Here is a 23,560-nt window from a genome sequence, read left to right on the forward strand (position 1 = left end):
GTGTCTTAAGTTCCCCAAGAGATTCTTTTTAATAAATAAACGTCAATAACCGTTAAACTGAAAAAAATGGCAAGATAAAATAACAAATAGAATTTCAATAAAATTTTTTGGGGCACCGTCGAGTTGTTTATTAGATGTTTCTATTTTACTTGGATGTTTCCACCTCTTTGCTACTGATGTGTTGCATTAAAAAGCCCAAAAAATGAATTTACGAAAATTAATTTTATTGCAGAAACAGACCCTTGATATTCTAAAAAAAAAATTAAAATAACGACAGAGACTAATTAGTTATTACACATTTTTTCGGATCAATGAAGATCGAAAAGAATAATTTGGACAGGGCGTTAAAAATTTGAAACAGGACAGCCGAATAAATCGAAATACAGTAGAATCCCGTTATAGTCGAATCTCTCCTCAACTACTACCTTCGGACTGGGAGATATAAACAATCCATATAAAATATAAATATAATCAATGAATATAAAACATTGTATCGTTTAGTGAAGAATCTAATTCCGTGAAAAATTAAACCAAAAATTAAATTTCTTTTATACTCGAATTTGCTATGAACAAATTCAATTCGAGCGCGTGGTGGGGGGTAGTTGTAGATAATTGAATTGTCCGAATTCCCTTCCCCTACAGTCCCAGGCACGATAACGAGAGTCTACTGTACACGTATGAAAAAATATAATAGAACCACTTTGCCCTTCTCTAATAATTCCCTTTAAATTTCAAATAGACTGCTATCAGAATCCTATCAACAATTTCTATTTATTTTTTCGTCTAATTCTACTGAAAATTATTGAAACTATCTCCACATTTTTAAACATACATTTATTCATACAGAAAAGAAAATGTTGATTTTTCTGCAATAACTCATTCTGTTCAGATTTTTCCTACTGGACCCAATAAATATGCAACTAAAAAATATTGAGACATTTACGCCCGAGAGATTTCATCGAAAAGAATAAAAGTCTTTCGCCTTTTTTTGTGAAATATCTCTGAACAAAATGATAGACTTGCACAATTTTTTATTTATTATTTTGAAATGGTGCAAAAGATGATTAAATAGAATTATATTAAAAGCTCTAATAAAATAAGAATTAGAAGAAGTGTCCTATCAATTTTTTCATACGTCTAATCTCACAAAAGTGCCGTATATAATCTCTACATCGAACGTCTCATGCCCATGTCCTCCAGTTGTGCTCCCCTTTTTTTACTGTGCATATCCTACAATATATGATATTTCAAAGATATTGCATATATTCGTCGACTAAAAAAATATATATGTATACATATTCACTATATTTCATATTGCAAAATATTTTGCGATGATGTCATTATGCGCAAATATTCGTAGTAATTATAACAATGCAGAGTATTTTCTCCTCTTAAACCCTTTTATCGTAGAAATCTCAAACCCTGGTGTGCGCGTAGCTCTAATTAATCAAGACCGAGACCATTCGGTGGTTAGTTTAATCCAAGGACTTCCCCCGATGGGTCAGAGAAAAACTCGTGTAACTCGTAAAAATAACGAAGTGATAAAATAAGATAAGTCAAATTTCACAGTTACAGTTTCTCCTAAATAAATTACTAATCCAGGAATTTAATTCAAATAAATTTAAATTTACTTCTCTACTCATCATTCTCCTATTGAATTACTTTATCTGAATTTCAATAATGAAAAGGTCAATCGATTCAAATTTCTCAATTAACGGAGTTTTTCCAAGACCCGTGCAAATACCGAAAATATTCCGAAATCTGTCAGAGACAGGTGAATATTCATAAGAACTTTTTTATAGATCTCGTTTCAGTCTGGAAAAAAAGTCTTCACACAATTATGACTATCTCAGACAGATTCCGAGTTGTTATCAACTCAAAGCATTTTATCCCATTGTTACTATTAAGCTCTCATTAAAAAATCCCACAAGTAGAATCGATAATTATAATTAATAAACCTGTATTCCATGTTTGCGATGGAAAATAAAGCCTTGAACTTCGATTCCTCGCACCCAAAAATCCCAACACGATTAATCCATAATATGAAGAATTGTACAACACCCACTCGAGGGCTAATTGATGTAGAATAGCAAAAAGAATCAATCTCTCGAACATCCGTGTAAAGTCGTATTGTCAATCCATGGCACTGACGTTAACTCACACCGTATACTCCCCCCTCGATATCGAAACACAAATAAATCAGCTAATTATATCCTGTACATTATGTAAAGATTACAGAGAAGAGTCATTAATCCATGGTCTTGATGAATTCAATTGCCGAGCAGAATTGAGTCCACCAGTATTGTTCTTCACCCTCGAGACGATTTCCATAAAAACTGTCAACGTACTGCACTGTTGACAGTAACGACGGTGGATTTGCCTGAAAAGAAAATCTCTTGTGATCATTCCAAAAAAATTTCACCTTCCAAAAGACATATGTGAAAAGCAAATCACTAGAATTAAAAGTAAACAAATAAATTACCTTAATGATGACATAAACCAGAACAGGAATAAGATCATCAGCAGCAGGGATGCCCCTCTCAGAAGCCATAGAAAGCAGATTCATAATGGTGGTAGCACACCTGAATACACACTGGAGTTTATCCCTAGGTGTCTTATACGCAGATATGACAGCAAGCTCAGCCTGTGCCCAGGGCCAGGGGCATTCATAATGATAAACCTTAGGTATCCTGAGATCCTTATGATTCGGTGTGACAACTTTGGCCAATTTCTTGATATGATCCTGAAAGAGCTGATCCCTATAAACATCGCCATCCCCATTAGGATAAAGTGCATTATGATAGACTCTGGCCATGAGAGTCCTCTCAACAACAACCCTAGCCATTTCCAGCTGAACTTCACTAGCAGCCTGCCATATGGGATCACTCTCCATCTCAGAATTGATCTTCCCCAAAAAATGATCGACAAGGTCCTGCTTCTCATCAGCAACCTTGAGCTTTTGAAATTCATCGCAGAACCTCAGCACCTGATGCTCTCTCTTCTCGATGAAAACCCTCACGCAAACAGCCACAAGATGACTATTCACAGCCTCTCGATCGCATTTAACCCTCTCCCCAAGTCTCTCGAGATGGGCAAGAGTGGACAGTAATCCCTGTCTGCACCTTATCAAATATGCGATATAAGGAGATCGTTTCTGGTAGTCCTCCTTGAGCGATTTGAAGAGCTTCCTGCAAGCGTCATCATTGAACAGCCTGACACACCTAAGAGTCTCATGGAGATGAGCGATGAGTGCCCTGTCCTGAAGATTGATAGCCTCAGCCAATTGCATCTGTAGAAAAGCCACGAGTTCGTTCTCCTTTTGGCCCCAAGGATTTCTCTCCGAGGATACACTCCATGGAATATGCTGTAGATCAGCAGTGCTCAATACCATTCTCAACTTGCGTTTAGCATCTGCAAATGCAAACGACAGCTCAACATTATTAACATCAATCATCAATCGTTCGTCCTCAGCTTCTTTCGCCCTTGACTGATTGCTCTCCACAGATGCTGTATCACTGGTGGCACTGGGTTTTCTCCTGTATTTAGCAAGAATATCCTCAGTGCTGTCACCATGAGAATTCGACGTATCCTCAGACATGATTCTTCTGAGTCTGTGTCTGCCCTCGCCATCAGTCTCGTCATAGCACCTGGCCAAATCATCCCCTCGGGGTGATTTTCCCCTTCGATTCCTCATGAATTTGAATTTACTGAAGAATCCACGCTTGTTCTTCTGGTCCTCATCCAGCAGCTCCTTATCCCCTCGTGTAGCTGTCATATCGAAGCTGATGCTCTTTGGGATAGCACCAGTTGATATATTAGGTTTTATTCCATTCCCCTCAGGATTATTCTCAGAAGTTGCAGTCACTCGAGGAGTAACATCAGGTGTTGACGTGGCATTCTTAGGCTTATCTGAACTAGAAGCAGAGCCAGAGCTGCTGGAGGCGAGACTAGCCGTGCTCAGTCTACCCATTAGTTCAGAATCATCGTGCTTGGCTTCCCCATTGACAGTCAATGGTTTATCTCTGGAATTGCATCCTTGACTCTCATTACTCTTGCAGCCATCGATCTGCAGGTTCTCGATGAGCCCCACGAGTCCATCTTCATTCACAGATTTGCCATATTCTAAATTACTTATGTTATTGGCATTATTATCAACATACTCCATGGTGCTCCTCCGATAATCCGAGCGAGTGCCTCCACGTCCAGTGACATTCCCCGATACGGGAGCTGCCCTCCCAATGGGGTCCTCTCTGATGGGCCTGAAGAGGGGTCCAGCTCCATCGATCTGAAATCCATTTGGCTCCGAGGACTCCTCACCACCTTCAGGTTCACCTCGACTCTCCACCTCGACCTCAGACCTCGCAGTATCATCAGAACGAGCCACACTGGCTGTATCATCTGTATCGACTTCCGTAAGTCTCTCGGAGTCACTTGCCAGGACGTCTGTACTCCACGCCTCCGACGCTGTTTCACTCACGTCCAGAGGCCCTGGCGTCACTGCCAATACCTGTGGCACTTCCACAGCTGGTGGAGGGGGAAAGGGAAAGCGTTCCTGCTGCTCTACCATCTCGGAATCCGATGCCAGAACATCAGTGGACCAGGTATCTGAGACCAGGGAAATTGTCTCATCACCCTCGATGAGTTTTTTAATTTCGAATTTGCAGAATTTATCGTCGATTTCTGATCGAGACTGTTTCGTAGAGATGGTGGGGGGTGGCAGATCTAGAGGTCTCGCCTCACCCTCGGTTATTTGGGAGGAGGGGGTGTCCCTTCCTGAGATATTAGGGGTTCCTCTACCTGAGACGTTAGCCGACACCATATCCGAAAGATTGTCGTTCTGGTCCTCTGTCTCCAGCTCCAGGGAAGATGCCACTGAGTGATTGGAGGCGGCCTCTGAGACAGCCTCGAGGTTGTCCGAGGTATTACCGATGGAGCCTTCGAAGAGGACCTCGTCATGTGACAGCGAAAATCTCGTTCTCTTCTCCTGGGTTTCGTTTCTGTCTGTGCTCTCGCGTCTCTGGTTGCCATTTCGAAGATTTGAGTTTAATCGTGCAGATTCTGGCTCCAAATTATTCTGCAAGCCCATGCAGAGGATTTTCTGCTCGCTGAGGAGTCCCACGGATTCGCCAACGACTGGCCCGAAGGGAATCACCAGCACGTCCTGAGATTTTTCGGGAAGGTCTTCCTCTGGACCTGACGCTCCGTTGGTGTCCTCAGCGCCATCTGGAACACTCGAGGAGGAAGATATCCTGGTGCCTCGACCTTGAGAAACCTTACCCAGGAGTCCCCCTCGCTTGCTGGGGGTCTCTGGCGATATATTAGACACCTTCTGCACACTACCAGATGGCAGTTGCGTCATCATCTCCTCCAGCTTCTTTCGACAGTCCTCAGGCTCTGGTTCCTCGTTATTCCTCGTATTCACAGTCTGCAGAAATTGCAGCAAAGAATTCAATTCGCTCTCCGTGAAGAGGGCTGCTGATCTTGTCAGCCCCTGGAGCTTCGTGTTATCGAGGATGGTGGGCTCCTCGTGGAGATCGTCATTACCCTCAAGCATCGAGTCAATTATTGACGAGATTGAGTCCTTCTCGAATCTCTTGTACAAATCCATGACTTTTGAGTCAATCGTCTGGTACTTCATGAGCGACAACATCTGCAGGATTTGTCCCACTTGCATCAGGTTAAACCTCGCCACATAGCTGATGGGGGTATCGGTGATGCCGTACGGCTCGGGATTGACAATAGCAGGGCACACGAAATAAGTGAATACCAGGTCTGTGCACATGGCGTGCACCTCCTTCTGGTCAACATTTCCAGTTTTAGTTAGAAGTCCTGCCATTTGTCGCACCAGCCAGCAGACACTAGTGGGGAAGCAGTGCATATTTTCTCGAATACTGATAATAAATCTAGAAGTGATTCGCACAAGAGAATTTATTGTCCACAGGCGATAGCGTTGGAGACGTGACTGGTAATCAGGTGTGCCTTCTTTCCCGAATTTCTTCATTCTCTCCACTGGAGGGAATCTGATGGGCGCCTTGTCTGGATCGATATCCAGAAACACCTCGTCCTCCATGAGGAGCTGGGTAATGGGGCCGTGGAGGGCTGCCGTGAGGAAGAGCTTAGCAGAGAAGAGGCTCTCGTGGAATACTGAGTAGAAACGAGAGAAAGCGCAAGTGCCATGACGTAGGAGTCTTCTGGGATTGTCGGAGGGAACGATCTGGAGGAGCACCAGGTGACGAAGGAGTTTTAGAACGAAGAGTTTGTCCTCGGGCAGGAGGCAGCTGCCATAGAGACCTCCTGAGAGGGATTGGATGATACTCTGCATGCCCTCGGGCATCAATTTGTCACCTTCGACTAGGCATGAGGCCAATAGCTTCGGTGATTTTCTCAGGGAGCAGAGAAAGTCGCCGTAAGTCAAACAGGATTGGTATCTCAGGTGTTTAAAGGCATCGACGAAGTGGCTACTCTCCAGGGTATTGGAACGTTGGCAACACGAGGCTGGACTACAGTCTGGCCTGGCTACGATCAGACGATTCAGATTTACTCGTTGCTGGTCGGTAATCCAGGCTTGTTGGGCCAGATCTGAGGAGAGTGATAACACTTTTTCATTCAGCAGCTGAAGGTTTTGCTGCTCCGAGTGCACGAACAGACGCTCCTGACGGAGGTGACCTGCTAGCTCCAGCATATCCCAGTGGAAGGTTCCCAGTGAGTCCACGCTGGTCACTGACGACATTCTGGTGGGCTCGGACTACTTTTACTGGGTACCGGGGTCACGGTCGAGGGGAGGTCGCTGGAAGCGGCAATGCTGGTTATTTATGGGCTCTGGAGGGTGTGGAGATGGGAGAAATTCAATGGTTTCTTTGTCTTTGAGATTTAATGTAGGAACTGTTCAATTTGGAATTATTCAGGATTGACAGAGCGAATGTTCACTAGTGAAGTCTCATCTCGAAGATATCTTTATTATTTGAAAAATAAACCCAAGTTGAATGAAATCATTCCATCGAACCACGAAAAATTGAGATTTTGAGAAGGTGTTAACCCACTCTTAGGAAAATGAATTTTCGAGGAATATTTCGTGGATTCAGAAACTAGGGATCGTAAGCATTCGATATCTTCCACGCATACCATAATATTCCTCTGGTACTTGAATAACCACGAATTGTCAGACTTCACTGCCGAATGAATAAATGAGATAATAAAAAATGTGATAACCATTGCAACATACCATAGCACTGCTATCTTTCTAGAGCACTGAATGTGATTTTTTTCTATTCTGCAACAAGAATACGAAGAGAAAGTTGAATTCCTCGAATTCAATTAGTCAGTATGAATAATTCTATCGTAAAATATTGTTAAATCGCGAAATCGTGTTCATGGTCTCGTGACAAAGAAGGCAAGATCGATTTGTCGACAGCCTTCGATATAAGAATAATGGAAATGTGGAGAAGAAAAAGAGTCTCGAAAATTTATAAACTCCCTTTTTCGTTCTTCTACATATGAGTTAATCCACGATAAAATGTAATACAAATGGTGATGGCATTGGCACAATACTACACACTGGAAACGTCACTCGAGTAGACTTTGATTACAACTTTCAGTATTAAAAAAGAATGGAGATTTCTCCAAAATATATTGACACGTATCACTTCGTACTACATACCAAGACAATTCGTTACTCTTTGACGCTGGAGTCGAGACGCTTATTGTCGACGATAATACTACACTCTTTTTATTTCAGATAATGAGCCTTCAGTTACACCCCCAATAGATAGACAACCATCTTCTACTTTAGGTTAGGTGATATTTTTTTTCCAGTGCTAACGGCGCAAACTAATGGCTGGGTGTTGTTTTAAGCTTTAAATCGAGGGTTCGATTCATCGAATCGAATGGAGGGGATCCAAAATTACCGCTGAAATGCCACTACCTGGAAAGGATTTTCACTCATTTTAGGTCGACATTATATCGCCTTTTCCACCAATCGTACGCCTGCATTTGTAATACTCGGCGAGGATACGTTGGAATTTACGATTTTATGTCGACATAAAATGAGCAATTTCTCTCCCACAGAGGAAGTTTTCCAAAGTTGGTTTGAACGGCATTGTACAATGGGAATTACCCTCACACGTTCTATTTTTGGATAATTGAGAATTCTTAGGCATTGTTGGGATGGGAGAGGATTTTCAGGGTATTCTCTGTAGATTCGACTTGTGAGAATTTCTCCAGGTGTTTTTTTAGTAATTTATTGCTCGATTGAAGCCTCTTCGACAATGAACACCGAATAATAAAACTGGTGTAAGTTGAAAAATCTGATGAAGATCTACAAAATGATGGAAATAGTGTTTTCGTGGATCATCTGAAAATAATTGCACGTAATTTCCTTAGGATTGCAATAAATATTTTTATATCCTGACAAATAATTTTTTTTTCCAGATTCAAGGAAGGAACATGACAACACCAAACATCGGGGAATCGGGTTTTGGTTTCCTGGCGCGACTGGCATCGAAGCCGAGTTTCTTGAACATCGAGCCAAGACTTTTTCCGAACGGTCTCCTGGCTAAAGAGACAGTGGAGATCTGTGGAGAGACATCAACAGGAAAAACTATCCTGATGTCGCAATTGATGACAAAATGTCTTTTACCCCCCACAGTCGGGGGTCTGGGTATCAGTATTCTCTTCCTGAACACAGATCACCACTTCCTGGTGTCCAAATTGTCGAGTCTGATGTTGCACATCCTGAAAAACAACTGGAGAAAGTCTGACGAGGAAGCCAAGAAAATCGTTTACAACTCCCTGGCTAATTTAACCACCATTAACTGCTACGATTACTCCCAATTACTCATCTCCCTGCACTCGTTGGATCTGACTCTGCTGAATGAAGCTATCAGTCTCATGATGATCGATAGCATTTCCTCGTTCTACTGGTTGCACAGGGAACGCAATGGCCTCTGCACTTTGGACCATTACGTCAAGTACCTTCTCAAGATTATTCATAAACGCACTTTCCAGGCGAAAGTCTCCCTCATCTACACGAAAACCTGTGAGACTGGATCCAACGCTCGAGAAAGACCGCATTGCACTGCAGAACCCACTCCTGAGAGGATTAATTACAGAGTGACATTGGAGAGCTGTGAGAAGGAATTTTTTTGCAAAATTGAAACGTCCAGGGACCAAGAGAATCTGCATTATAGAATAAGTGGCGATGGAGTTCATTGGCTTTGAATAAATTCTATAAAACGTCAGTCTCGATGGGTTCGGAGTTCTTTTCCAAATACATGAAGAAAAATAAATAGATTTACCGAATTCGTTGGATTATTCTAGTGAATTGTCGAATAGCTGAAGTATGAATGAATTTTATTCAGATATTGAAATTTGACAGCAGTATCCTGTCAGCGGTATCCATTGGAGTCAGTAATCTACAGCCCGCGAGGGTTATTCGAGGAATTTTAGGATGCTGTGAGGATAATTCTTCGATTAATCGAGCTTCTTCTGCTGTTATTCCTCCTAGAATGTAGATTATTATCCAGGGATTGTCGGTTGGATGGTGTTGGGTACGTCCCTTCGTCAATAAATTGAATCCTGCAGAGATAATTGACGAACTCTTGCGTTTTAAATCACCAATAGTCGGTTTCGAGGGGTGAATGAGATCCCTCAGGAGCCTCTCTACGACTCCTGTACACTGTGCCATCTCCTGAGGACTCGGTTTAATAATGAGGGACCCATAATTCTCTAGGTCTTTTCGTTGGGAAGCTATTAGATGCAACATGTCGACGATTTGCTGAGTGATCTTCCTGGCGTATTCCCTCGCTGCTGAATCGTCTGTCGCCCCCAGGAGGAGCAATGTTTGTTGATAAACTGATACCTCGTGAGTGATAACAGCCTCATTGCATCTTTTTATGTCTTCGAAGATGGCCTCTGTCAAGGCAGTCCTCAGTTGATCCTCTTGCTGCTGAGGGAAATTAATTTCAGTCCCAGCTATTGCGTATATGTGGATAAGAAGTACCAGGAGATTTTCCATGTCTAGTCCCCTCGATGTCCGCATTTTAATTATGTTGCTTATCTGTGGAGTTTGGAAAAGACTTAATATTAAGAGTATCACGAGGACGTTCATAAAAAAAGCAGATTACATAAGATAATTCTTGAAAATTCATGGAAAAGCATGTGGTAGGTGTGAATTGATTCTACCTGTGATAAAACACTCGTTGATTCTCTACTGACTGCCAGATTTTGTAGAATTAATTTCTCCAAACTAACGAGTAAATCCAGTTGAGCTGTTTTCTCGGATTTCAACGACTGTATGACTGCCAGGGTAATTTGAAGTTTCTTACTGTAGTTGGCAAGATTTTTCGAGCTCTCGTTGTCCCGGATTTTGTGGATGAGTTTCTCCAGACTGTGGGCGCTGACTCGAGTTGACATTTTGGCTTTGGGACTCTGAAGTTCCCTGGAGGACATCTCGATGAGCCACTTGTTGAGAGTCAGTAAAACGTCCTTTTGCTTTTTGGCAATGAGGAGATTGAAATTATGACTGTCTGAGGTGGCGAGACAACCTGAGACTGTCAACGATCGAGGACTCTCCTCGGATCCTGGACAGAGTGGTGCCATGTTCACAGCCACATCATTATTGTGATAACTCAAATGTGGAAGAGTGCATAATATTCTCGACAGTACGCATTCGGTGTTGCTCCTCGTTGCTGTACACAAATCTAGAGTTCTGTCAATGAGAATTAAACTAACACCAGAAGAGCCCATCAACATTTTTCTCCTTGCCACAGCTGCAGGCAAATTCATCAATTTTCCTGCTACATATTCACTAAATTCTCCAAGACTGTAAATGTCTTCTTTGATGTCAAAGTGGGTGAAAATACTGTGGAGGGAACTGACGAAGTAGTCGACACTCGACCCGTGTTCCTCTGTAATTTTACCGTCAATTGGAGGCATCAGTCTCTCCATCGGTGGAGTCACGAACACATTTTTAGTTATCGGGGCTGTGAAGATCGGCCTGAACAGAATCTCCGCAAATATTTCCTGTAGAACAATGTGAATAATTTCCTAATAAAATATTGAATGCATCTTCATCATTTGTACAGAGCTATTTTAACTTACACCATGCGGTTCGCTCTCCCTCATCCAACCCAACACTTTTTCCCTCAATCTCTCATAATGCTCCTCTCCGTGGCTATTGAAAACTGTGCTATGAACTGCACATATTATCACGCAGTTGAGGAATGTATTTTTCTCTATAATTGTTTCAAGAGTTCGTTCGTAAAAGGCTGGGTCCGATGAAGTGATGATAATCACAGCCTTTTTTGTGTTTTGGACTTTGACATACTGAGGAACGGGAATACATTTTCATACAACATGAACAATCGATTTAAAAATGCATAAATGCATAAACAATAAATATAGTCAGCAGTCTGTGAAATGCATTGGAAAATTGAAGATTGCATTGATCATAGAAAATAATAAATTCTGTGAATAGAATAAATTTAATACCTGAAAAGTGAAAATGGCAATTTCATGAACGGAATGGGCTCCAGCACGGATCAACTCCAAATAAGCTCCATCCCCTTTGAACCAGTGTAAACACTCAGCAGCTGCATGATCTACATATACAGCAGCTCCAGGAATTTTTTCAAAAACATCCTCCCAACAGGCGTGAGAAAATTCGAAAATATCGTGAACGCCATCCATCTCCCTCTCGATTTTCGGAGTGAAAAACTCTGGTATAACTCAGGGAAACGGCAATTACCCGTCCATCTGTCAGATCAGCTGATTTCCGTCAACATCCAGCTGACCCGGGAATTTTCAAATATCGTCACCAGGCATCGCAATGCGGGATGTCTTAAGCGGGAAAAATAGGAAAATTCAAGACTGTTTTTTTATATTCCATTTATTTATTTGAACTAGTTTGAGCTTTTTCTTAAAACACTCCAACTTTCAACATTCAACAACGGTTATCACTCGAAACTATTTCGATAATGCGGCGTCTATGTAATTTCGTAATATAAAAAATTGATTAGCGTACGGAAGACTCAGCTTCAAGCAACAACTTCAGCGATTGTATGATCCAAAAGTATTTTAATAATCTATTCCCTAATTATCACGAAAAATCGCTAATTCAGAGTTGATTGCAATTGCTAGTTGATTGGTGTCAGCGAATTACTCCGGGGAGTATCGAGACGATTTTCTTCATTACAAAGTGTGGACATGAAAAAATTTGATAGATAGTGCGATTTCTCTAAGAATATCTATTGAATTTCTACCGAAATTCTATAAAATTCCGGATTAATCCGACAAGTTCTTTTTAACTTTTTCCAACTTCAAGAAATGCAATTGAAAAATAAAAAATGGAAAATTTAAGAGTACTTATGTAGAAAATATGTCCGTAGTGTTGGATAGAAAGTTTAAAATCCAGCCAATGATTTTCCATGATTTTCCTGGGCTAGTCCACACGATGTGATGTATACGTAATGAATAAATTGATTATCTAATTAATTGAAATAGATTCCATAAATAATTTAAGCTCACATATATCTATCCACAGCAACATGTCAACAATACGTACTAATCATTATCATAAGGCTGTTGAGCTCTCCAAGATGAACATATTTTCATTAGCTGTATAGGCTGCAATCGATGGTTTATATACCCTCCTCATCATTAAAAAAATCAACATATAAAATATTATATCAAAGGATGCTAGCCTACAACCAAGAGACTAAACGCTCAAAATGTTTTTCAAAATATAGCCGTCGAACTCCCGTAGTGTTCGTTCAAGCGAATATTCAAAATTCAACAGTAAATATTTCTCATGTATTTGTTGCGCGTATTCATATTCTTTCTTTCAACTTTCATTTGATATACTTACACGTCGTTATAGGGATTGCTACATTTTTTTAATGCATAGGCCACTTCGCACTTATTCGATAATTTACGTCGACCATAAATAGTGAATCTATACCAGAGCTTTGATGAGCGGAAACGGAAGCTCTTCGTCGTTGCACGGTTTTTGCTTAAAAGTCTCGAAGGTAGAAATATCACCTCGACACAGGGAAAACTTTTCTTCGGGATTTTGCAGCTGACAGAGAAACTAAATATCCGCAAAGTGGTTAAAAAAAATTGTTCCTACCATAGAAACAATATAAAACGAATTGGAGTTGATTTGAGGGAGATGAATAATTTTAATAATTGTTTGAAAATGCGAGGTGGTAGTGCCGCCATTTTTGGAATCCATTAGAGTATTCAACCAAAATGGCGGCGCACACATTCCCAATAGCTTCTACCTCTTAAATCGTCCTCAATTATTACAAATTATTATTACAAAATGAACAAATTTTTGTAAAGTCATTTCTCTGTAATTTCCACCTGTTTTTCGTTAAGAATAATTAGCGCAAAGCTTTCTCTGTATTTTAGTGTTATTTTTCCTCCTGAGAACTCTTACTTCTCTATCGGTTTTCTAAGGGATAAACACTTATGCTAGGCTTAGCTGGTAATTATACATAGATATTCTCTTAAAAATTAGAGGCACCGCATTGTTCAACTTAAATTTGCTATCATTTAAAATTCTCCTGATACTGCTGATCACTGGGAGATAGAGGATATCCGAGTGGGACGGTTCTTGCCATCTCGTGTGGAAAAAATTCAGTAGAAAAAAAAAGGCAATTATTTTTAATAGAAAAACATAAACTCTTTCTACATGAATCCTCAAATCATCAGAAACCAAAATCATGACTCCATTTTTTTTTCAATCGGAGCTCATGAAAGAATTGTAAAAAGTGAAAATTGCGCAAAACTCTAAGAGTATAATAATCAGCTAATAAAATATTATTCTGAAACAAAATGATTCGGATATCCTCAGACCTGTTCTCCCTCTTTCATATTTCGGGAATTATCCTTAGCTGAGCCATTTTTCAAAACCTCTAAACCTAAATCGAGCTGAGCATACATCGGCGCATATGCCGATCTGTTAAACTGATTGTAGTTTCGCCTACAGTTCGAAATATTTGTGAACATCCTGGGATTGTTCCTTCCCATAACATTAGGCTAATGCAATTGCATCCATTTCATATCTCGATGCTGGTACTGGATTACGCATTTCAGATCTTAAGGCGTCCTTAAAAATGTCCACTGCTTTCCATTGCTCAACGCGTGTGGACTAATTAAAAAACGGGGTACTTTACCATTCCCAACGAACAATGCGTCAATTAATTAACTTGTCCATAATTTTTCATAAAAAAACCACCGAGAATTCCCCACGTATTTTCTATAATTCAGACAATTAAAAATTGATATTTTTTCGGGGACAAAAGGGGAGCGGAAAATTTCTATAGAATTCCAATGATTGATACCGGACTGTAAATGATTGTAAATAATTGTAAATAATTGTAAATGATTGTAAATGATTGTAAATGATTATAAATAATGATAAATGATTCTAAAGAATATTCTTAAAGAACGCGAATTGTTCGCCGAGTTATTCGACTGATGGATCAACTTCTCCCTCCACCCCACGAAGTGCAAAAATTAACAAAGCAGTTACCCCGTCTGTATTATTGCGTGCTGATTGAACTGCTGCTGCTGCTAGATGCATCTGACAGATTGGGCTCTTCACATTGTCTGACACGTGGTGGCGGTGGCAGGGGAAGATTTCCGCAATCTGGAAGCGGTGGCAGAACATTTCTCTGAAATTGCCCAGAAACATTGCCAATGGGCTGATAATTGGCCACGACAATTATCTTTCCACTTCTGCTTCGTGCCTTTCCAACCCCAAAGAACTGACTACTGGCCCATATCACTTGGGTGAAGTGACCTGTGGACAAATCCTTTTTGTATTGCTTCGAGGATCTTTTGTGGTAGATGAGAGGAATTTTAGAAAATCTCACCGGCATTGACGTTCGTGTGGAGGACATCGGGCTCTTTAAAAAAATCGTATTGCTTCACTGCTGAGTACCAATAAGACGCGACTTCCTGACCGTTCACTTCACCTGGTACTGCGCCTCCTGGACGACAATACAGATTTTGCCCGATTTCCCGATCGTTTCGATAATAGAATGTATTTGTGTGGGCTAGGTGATTCGCCCACGTTTGGGCATGCTCACATAACTGAAAAAAAATAATACAATTTCCCTCGATCACGAAATGCGAAATCATTTCTATGACACAAGTGCAAAAAACAGCAGTTTCCAAATTAATCTAACGAAAGAAGACGTATAATATTTTCTCCTAAATTAATAGTCCATAAATCAATCGATGTTTAACAAAATAATGAAATTATATTATTAATCATTATAAATTAGAATTATATTATCTGAAATTCAAGTAAAACATTTATTCACGATTTTTTTCCAATGAATAATTAGTAATTAATTATTTTGAACTGTTTGCAGGGAAAATAATGAAAAGGATAAAACTCTGAGTTTTTAATTCGTGAGCCGTGACATGTCACTCTGAAAATGTTTTCATGCATGACCCCTTCCAGATGTTGAAATTAAAAACCACCTCCAGAGGACTTATCTCATTCCACCCCTGCATTACCATAAAACGTTCGTTAGCATAACAATTATTTTTTCTTTTATCAGGCAAATCGTGTGTAATATGACACGCAAGTTTCATTTATGCGGTCGCAATGGCGCCATAAAGTGGGTCACGAATTGTGTTTCATCCCCTTGCATTCGACAGACTTGACATACAGGAATATCAGCTTTTTTTTTCAGGAGAATACACGTTATCTGGTGTTGGGTATTTACCTGAGGAGACATTGTCAGAGTTGGTGCATTGTGACGTTGACGATAAACATTATGCCAGCACAAGCACTCAGTGATAAATTCGCTGTCCCTCCAATCAGTCTGCAGGTCAGTGATATCGTGATATATGCTCATTGTTTTGTGACTGAGTATCTGAAATTTTATCGTTCCAATATTTTATTTAAGTACCGAAGTGGTTAACTCCGATAAAAAAATTCGAGACCAGTTTTTCGCCGATATCTCGCAATCCAAGAGACATATCGATTTTTTTGCATAAACATTTTTTATAGAAAAAAACGAGAGCCAGAAAAAATGTATTCATGAAAATATCGGTATCTCCCTCCAATTCATCGCAATTACCAAAAATAACTGTTTTCTTCTATTTCGGTGGCTCAATGGTTGAAGATAAAGTAATGAATGGGTAATTCAAATCAAGAGGTATTATTAGAGAGTGATTAAGCCTTTGGGGGTGGTTGATATGCTGGAGATTACGAGTGGCTTTGAAATTTTCGGGGCATGGAAACATAAGTCCCTTTAGTACGAAGATATAGGGTCGATCTGAGCCAAAGAGGAACTAGGTCAAGTTCGTTTCAATCAAAAACCAACAAGGGAGAAAGAATAATCTTGGCCAGATCCCCAACTCGCCTGCCTGTTAATATTAATGTGTGTACATGTCATCCAGCGTTTCATATCCCCATTAATCATCACTGTTCATTCATAATTTTTTATCACTATTTCTTGGAGCAATTAATCTACTCCTTGCTGATCACCTTCAACTGATATAGATTAATTGGGCACTTCAATTCGTTGATATATATCTAATTGCATGATTGAAAATTTGACATGATTAATGAATGGTTTATTTTTATTAATTTCATTTCATTTTTTTGTAATGAGTTCTATTTTATTTGGTTTTCAGTTATTATATGGGAGAAATAATTGACATGATTTGCCATTAGTGTAATTGTATTTTATAAATTTATAAAATTTGCACATAAAATTTCGTTTAAATTTCGCTTTTGAATCGTTTGTGTGAGTGCATTTAATGGCGCGAGTAATTAAATTAATTGAGTATTTGAAGAGTGCCTGAGGAGTGATAATATAGTTTTTATGTCCTGAGGATTTCGTTTGTAATTCATACACCCTTTCTGAAAAAGTTCTGGGACTTTTCGAGTTTAAACTCCATGAGTTCAACCCTCAACGATAGTTCGCAAAGTTTGAGGCACTTGCTGCATTTGAGACTTTCAACTGTGATTTTTTAGAGAGCTGCTGCTGAGTTTTAAAAGCTGTAATCTTATTATGTCATTCCGAAAATAGACACTCTATATGTTCTTAAGCTTCACAAACTACCTTTCTCTCCCCTAACTGGATCACTCAGAACTTCTTGAATTTTGGGGATGGTAAATTTTAAAACAAGTTTCCTACAGAAAACTTTTCATCTCTGTTTCTTCGATTCCCTTGATACGACGAGAAGAAAAACCGAATTAAATTTCAATATAATCCCAATAAAATTATCCAGTGAGTTCATTAAAAATCTTTTCACCTAGAAATGTAAAAAAAAATCATCATTCAAATCCGAATAATTTCCGTAATTTTATGATTTACGCGCATTCGGAAAAACTAGAATTTTCCTCCCTCTTTCATTCCCTGAGAAAAAAATGCGCGGATTTCCCTGGAAAATTCCTGGACCATTCCGTTTTCCAGATAAATCGGAAATTTCAGATTTTTTCTTAGGATCAATAATGGATTGTGATAAAATCCCGGGTTTCATCAATGAGTGAAATTCATGGATTTAGCCGCAGCAATTTCAGGGATGAACTCACCTTCTTCAGCAAATTCGGCCGATTGTCGAGTTGCTGATTGGTCTCTTCGATTTGTCCCTGCGAAGTAGTGGCATCGCCACTGGTTTCCGTCTGATTGACCTTGCATAGTTTAGATTGTTCAACGCGTTTACGTAAATTCTCAAGTGCACGCGCCTCTTCGCGCTTTCGCGAAGGCGGCCAATTAGGTCCTGAAGTGTGGATAAAACTAATTACCGGAAAGTCCTGAACAAAAGTCCATGGTAAATGCACAATGAAACGACGAAAGAGCAGATAATTAATGTCATCCAAGTGATGAAACGAGAAGACAATTTTTTAATTTCCCCCAAAATTATATATTCCAGCGAAATTAAACCGCTAATAATATTTTTCATGCATTCTATTCCGCTATTTTCATGCAATAACATTTATATTTGCATCTACAGTTCACTGTGATTGATAATTAATTAAAAAAAACACGAAGAACTTTTTCAAAATCACAACTAAAAATTTGTTGAATTTTTCTCGAAAAGCAATTGCCTCTCATTCCACCCCCACGAAACAGTTCTAAACGACAAGATGAAGGATAAATATTTCACCACCTTATTAGACCCCTGCACATTACTATTCGCGGAATTAGTATCACAAGCCGCCTGACTTAATAATCTCCGACTCGTGGGCGTCCTATTGCGATTGATGATTTCCTTCTGTATGGCGTAATCAACGAAGTAGCTCTCGTCCTCGTCTTCCTGTCCGGGAAGAAGTTCTGTCGTCTCTTCAGCAGTTACAATACTCATTTCGCGATACTCCATCGCACCGACTGAACCGGAGTCAACTGGGGGTTGCAGGATAACCCCCTGATAACACCGCTCAATCCTCTGCCTGCGCACACATCCCCCACTATTTTCAGGGCCACCCTCCCTATCCTCACCCTCTGCCCTACTTTCACCCCCAAATTCACCCTCTTGCAGCTGCTCCTCCACGTACATCACGAGTATCTTTCCACCAAACAATCGTCATCTCTTCAAGAATTCTACCCCTTTTAATAAAAAATATCAATTTTTTTACATTTCTCATAAATTTCTTCCGAATTTTCTCACGGAGTAAAACAAAATATACCGTTCTACCATTTAATCATTATTTCATGACTCACCAAGTTTCATGAACGCCCTATAATTTTTTTTGTTTTCTCTAATATTTTATGAAATTTGGAAATGTTCAGGAAAAACGCTGGAAAATTAGCGCACGGTCAGGACGTTTTCAGAGTGATTGAATAATTTTTAAATAAAATAATTTGGGATGTGCGAATATGGGAGAGGCATGTTACAGTCGCGTGTTAGGGCTGCAGGGGAAGCGAATTCGGGGAATTCGAATATATGCAACTACCCCACCACGTGCTCGCGGCTACTGTAAACTGAATTTTTTCATAGCGAATTCGAATTTATCGAATATAATTATGCGACTACGGATTCTACTCTATTTCAATTGATCTTGAATTTTCCTTTAAGAAATTTGTGAATAAATACAAAGGGATGAAAAGTTGTAATTATCCGGGAAATTGCGCCTTTGATTACTAACGACCGATAGTTAAAAGACATTTTATGGATCAAACATAAATAAAAATGAATATTTATTCCGCGTATTGACTGTCTCTTTTATATTATAAATTCATACAAATAAAACATATAAAAATACACCCGAAACATTTCGAATTCTCAAAATTTGAATTTTCTATCCATTATGAGCGCGAATCGTCTCCGAGGAAATATAGTCCATTGAAAATTTCCTCGAGGAAATCTTTTCCGGAATATTCCTCCACTGGAAAATTCTGTCCCTCGCAGACTATCCGGATTTCACTCTAGATCTTTCCTTTTAGAATACATGGCTGTGTGTGAATTCATAAGATACTATTTTAAATCCTCTCGTTAGTGATTGATGAAAGAGGATAAATTAAAATCTAGGTCAATTCTCAGAGTGTGATATTTACCCCATGCGAGGGATGGCGCTTTTACAGGTTTTGCAAAAATTGAGATATTGTGCAAATTTCGATCCCCAAGAATTATGCCAAAAAAGAATTTATATGCAGACAGTAGTCTGTTAACAATTAAAATAAACGAGAGAATAATGGAGTTCTATATTTTTTTATTTGAATATCCATATTTTCTCAAGTGATAACAACTTAAAAGTTACAGTTATACAGTTATACAGTTATACAGTTTATTCATAATCGTCCATCGCCCGTTTGTACAATAAAGAAATTGCGGAGAACTCGGAGACTAAAAGTAAATGAATACCTAAATTAAACTGGAAAAACCTCCGTTTGACCTGAAACCCCGGAGCTGGAGAACCTGGAGACCTGTACCCTGATAGACCGAATAATTTATTGTTAACGGGATTCGTTGACTATTAACAAATGGCAAAGTAGAAAATGTCCAAATAAATATGAGTCAATAGTTAACGGAGGCACACGAAGGCACGTTGCTAATAGATTTTTTTTTATGGGTGTACTATCCATGCGAAGCTGATTCAATACTGTAATTGAAGTATTCTATGAAAAAGAGTCGAGAAGGTTGCTCCTAAAAGGCGTAAATTAGCCCTCCGCAGGTTCACCAGTCGAGATCCCCAGGGAGTTCATCAGGATAGTCTCCAGTGAGACAAGCAGTGCAGTGCCCAATGTAGTTGCTCTCTCGGTTATCCATCTTATGTCTGACAGCCTGAACAAGGCCCTCAACCGATAGATAAGTGAGGGAGTCAGCCCCCACGTGTTTAGCGAGCTTGACACTATCCAATCGATTGGCAATGAGTTCCTCCCGGGTGGGAATATTAATGCCCATGTAACAGGGATATTTAAGAGGAGGTGATGCCACCCTGACATGTACCTCCTTAGCTCCAGCGTCTCGTAGCAATTTTATAATGGGTCCAATAGTATTCCCCCTGACGATGGAGTCGTCGATAAGTATCAATTTTTTTCCCCGGACATTCTCTGAGAGTGCCCCAAACTTCTTGGCAACCCCCAGCTGCCTCAGTCTGGTGCTGGGCTGGATAAACGTCCTTCCAACGTAACGATTTTTGCAGAGAACTTCGGCGAAGGGTATTTTTGACTGTCTAGCGTATCCATGAGCTGCTGCTGTACCAGATTCAGGCACTGAGCTCACAATATCTGCATCAACTGGTGACTCCTCAGCTAGCATTCTGCCGCACTGCATACGCACCGAGTACACCATCTGGCCCTCGAAAATACTATCACTTCTCGCAAAGTACACGTACTCGAATATACAGAATGCCTGGGGCCTCTTGTCCGGCCTCTCGACGATGTCTATCGTTTTTATTCCCTCTCGGGTGAGCTCGACAATTTCCCCAGGGAAAACTTCCCGGACGTAACGAGCACCGATACTCAGGAAGCCACAGGACTCCGATGATATTACCCAGCCCTCTGGGTCGTCCTCGTCTTCAGACTCGTTTCCAGCTAGTTTGCCGATTGGCACGATCTTACCCAGACACAGGGGACGATTACCGTATGGATCTCTCACTCCGTAAATTTTGTCCCTCTGCATAATCACTAGGGAGTAGGACAGTGGGGCCAGCTGCATCAGGTGTTTTATACGTGCTGGCCAGTCTGGACCGTTCACCTCACCCTCTGGAGGGTTCAGACATAGGGCTTGGGTTATCAGTTCGGAATCTGAGTGGGTACTCAAACCAACGCCTCTGCCGAGTACCTGAAGATCAAATCGTCATCATTTATTTTTATCAGAACTTGAGACGGTTGCGTATCTATAATCATTACACGAGGAAAGATGCAAATAAATTTATACGATAAATTCAATCAATAAAATCTATTTTAAACGTCGAGAACTTTTTATTGATTCAATTTCTAATTCATACCATCTTTCGCAGTGATTCCGTATTTACAAGTTCTCCATTGTGAGCAACAGCCAAAGCACCATGTGCAGTGTGAACCACGAAGGGCTGGCAATTAACTTCCTCACTGGCTGCACTGGTGCTGTACCTCGTGTGACCGATCCCCAAGTTCCCTTTCAATTTTTTCATGCTTTGATCGTTGAATATGTTATTAATCATCCCCATACCCTTGTGCACGTGAAAAGATTTAGCACATACTCCCTCGCTCGTTACAATCCCTGCACTCTCTTGGCCTCGATGCTGTAGGGCTACAAGTCCTAGTAATCAAGGTCAAAGATTTATTAATCAGTCTATGGACTCAGAGCTAAGCGGGTATTAGCGTCAATAATTTTTCTGCTTCAATGGAAGATTGGGAATATTTTCGCGGTGACGTACCGAGACAGACAACTTGTCCCACATCAATGGTTGAGGGCCAGTCGCCGGCAGCAATGCAACCAAAAACTCCGCACTCGTGTGTCAAACCTGAAATTCTCTGGCCCCTGAACTCTCCCTTGCTTCTTGGCAATCTCTCCTCGTCATTGCCAACAGCCAGACGTGACATTGCCTCTGAACATCCCTCCATCGTCATCTTGCAACACTCCTTATCTAAGCAGAATTAAATTTAATCGAAAACTCAATTTTTACCAGATACCACTCGACCATCCGTCAGCGCAATTTCTATATCTCTCGACCATTGACACATATCCCGTTGAAAATACAAATAATTCGATGATGAAATGGCGGGTCAAAGAACCAAACGATCAATTACAAAATTCATCTCTCCCCCCATTCGATTTGATTATGAAGAGAAAAAAACTCATTACAGATCAATATGTTGTGTATTGCAGTGCACAGGGGGTCATATTATCCTGACGCACTGAAAATTTTATCGCTATCGGTTGTACATAACAGGAAAGAAACTACAGAAACTTTTATTTCAGATTAAATTTACACTCTGTAATTCTGTCATTCTCAGAATCGGTAGGAGCATCAATTATTAATAAAACTATAAACGCCAATTTTTATCTTTGAATATCAATCCTTGCCTTTAACAATCCTCTGTAAAATTATTCTAGAATCACGATAAATGATAAAATGATTGTTGTATATGAACATTCGATCGCTCCAAAATTCGGGAATGTAAAACGTGAGAATTACAAGAAAAACGAACAAAAAAAATTCATTCAAATAAAATCGATTGTATTCGAACTACAACGTCGTGCCCTTGAAACAAAAAATCACCTGATAAATCGAAAAATTGTCAAATAAATAAAAAACAATACAACTGAAGGACAAACATCTGCAATATAATGATTTGGGTGGGCCGAGAGGAAATTTAGAACGTGGAAAGCCGGAGTTTTTGACAGAAACTGTACTGACTTGTTGAATGGCCCAAAATACAAGGTCGAGTGAAACCTGATTGATTACCTGTAGCGAGCCCCCTCCTGCCTCGTGATTCTCTCCCTGCAGACGATGTACCGGGGAAGTTGTTAAATATTGAATATGCAGAGAAGATGCGAAGAGCAGTGGAAAATGTCAGTGAGTTCTTGGTTCTCCACGTGCCCTCGAAATTCGAGGAAATATATCTGAAGGGCCTAGACAACGTGCTCACGCACCGCGTGGCGTTCGACGAATGAGCGGGAACAGGCGACAATCCACAGCTGAACCCACACTTTTGACTAGAGTCAAGATTTCCCGTCTCATCTTCTTCGTGTCAGCATCCCTTCAACACATAAACACAAATATTAATGATAAGAAGAAATTAATCTTTAGCTGTTTCGACATCAAAGTGTAGCTGTGGGAGTTTCCATCGGGACACAATTCCCTATCACATCGCAATTTTAGAAAATAAATGTGGAGGAAAACATTATTTTAGAGAAATCATTCAATTATTCATTATTCGTTCATGATATTCTACTATTTAAATAGACGTTTGTTTATATTCTACGAACAATGATTGACAGATGGTGATTTGATTTTTTATGTGATTGTTAATTACTTGCTTGAGATTTTGCCTAGAAGTGTGTGTGTTGCTCCGATTTTTTCAAATTTCTATTTTGTGTTGACGAATTTTAGATGATTCATCTATAAATTATTTGTGTTGTGAGATAAACATTCGGATGTTTG

General features: G+C 40.0%; 5 protein-coding genes across 7 annotated transcripts; 1 reads left to right on the forward strand and 4 right to left on the reverse strand.

Moving 5' to 3' along the window:
* Positions 1–782: 782 nt before the first annotated feature.
* Positions 783–7,786, reverse strand: Gapvd1 (GTPase activating protein and VPS9 domains 1). Its single transcript, XM_011315966.1, has 4 exons — positions 7,658–7,786; positions 7,223–7,270; positions 2,483–6,787; positions 783–2,380 (listed from the first exon to the last, which is right to left on the reverse strand). Exons 3-4 carry the CDS (start codon positions 6,728–6,730, stop codon positions 2,249–2,251), a joined length of 4,380 nt encoding a protein of 1,459 aa, XP_011314268.1. The 5' UTR covers positions 6,731–6,787; positions 7,223–7,270; positions 7,658–7,786; the 3' UTR covers positions 783–2,248.
* On the forward strand, positions 7,314–9,236 carry Xrcc2 (X-ray repair cross complementing 2). Of its 3 annotated transcripts, XM_011315965.1 has the most exons (3): positions 7,314–7,515; positions 7,736–7,789; positions 8,428–9,236. In XM_011315965.1, exon 3 carries the CDS (start codon positions 8,443–8,445, stop codon positions 9,214–9,216), a length of 774 nt encoding a protein of 257 aa, XP_011314267.1. In that variant the 5' UTR covers positions 7,314–7,515; positions 7,736–7,789; positions 8,428–8,442; the 3' UTR covers positions 9,217–9,236. The 3 variants fall into 3 exon arrangements, with proteins under 3 accessions (XP_011314267.1, XP_011314265.1, XP_011314266.1); XM_011315963.1 differs by lacking the exons at positions 7,314–7,515; positions 7,736–7,789 and adding an exon at positions 7,796–8,289; XM_011315964.1 differs by lacking the exons at positions 7,314–7,515; positions 7,736–7,789 and adding an exon at positions 8,280–8,362.
* Positions 9,237–9,242: 6 nt separating this feature from the next.
* On the reverse strand, positions 9,243–11,744 carry LOC105273497 (sec1 family domain-containing protein 2). Its single transcript, XM_011315968.1, has 4 exons — positions 11,488–11,744; positions 11,098–11,322; positions 10,180–11,019; positions 9,243–10,054 (listed from the first exon to the last, which is right to left on the reverse strand). The coding sequence occupies exons 1-4, from the start codon at positions 11,683–11,685 to the stop codon at positions 9,353–9,355; spliced, it is 1,965 nt and encodes a 654-aa protein (XP_011314270.1). The 5' UTR covers positions 11,686–11,744; the 3' UTR covers positions 9,243–9,352.
* Positions 11,745–11,915: 171 nt separating this feature from the next.
* Positions 11,916–18,348, reverse strand: LOC105273498 (repressed by EFG1 protein 1). Its single transcript, XM_011315969.1, has 5 exons — positions 18,139–18,348; positions 17,561–17,782; positions 15,741–15,890; positions 14,877–15,096; positions 11,916–14,803 (listed from the first exon to the last, which is right to left on the reverse strand). Exons 1-5 carry the CDS (start codon positions 18,346–18,348, stop codon positions 14,544–14,546), a joined length of 1,062 nt encoding a protein of 353 aa, XP_011314271.1. The 3' UTR covers positions 11,916–14,543.
* Positions 18,349–19,661: 1,313 nt separating this feature from the next.
* LOC105273499 (amidophosphoribosyltransferase-like) lies at positions 19,662–23,525 on the reverse strand. The gene is made up of 5 exons (XM_011315970.1): positions 23,433–23,525; positions 22,862–23,156; positions 21,830–22,039; positions 21,419–21,711; positions 19,662–21,252 (listed from the first exon to the last, which is right to left on the reverse strand). Exons 3-5 carry the CDS (start codon positions 22,020–22,022, stop codon positions 20,143–20,145), a joined length of 1,596 nt encoding a protein of 531 aa, XP_011314272.1. The 5' UTR covers positions 22,023–22,039; positions 22,862–23,156; positions 23,433–23,525; the 3' UTR covers positions 19,662–20,142.
* Positions 23,526–23,560: the final 35 nt, after the last annotated feature.

Source organism: Fopius arisanus, unplaced genomic scaffold (genome assembly GCF_000806365.1).
Source record: "Fopius arisanus strain USDA-PBARC FA_bdor unplaced genomic scaffold, ASM80636v1 scaffold00005, whole genome shotgun sequence".
Classification (NCBI taxonomy): domain Eukaryota; kingdom Metazoa; phylum Arthropoda; class Insecta; order Hymenoptera; family Braconidae; genus Fopius; species Fopius arisanus.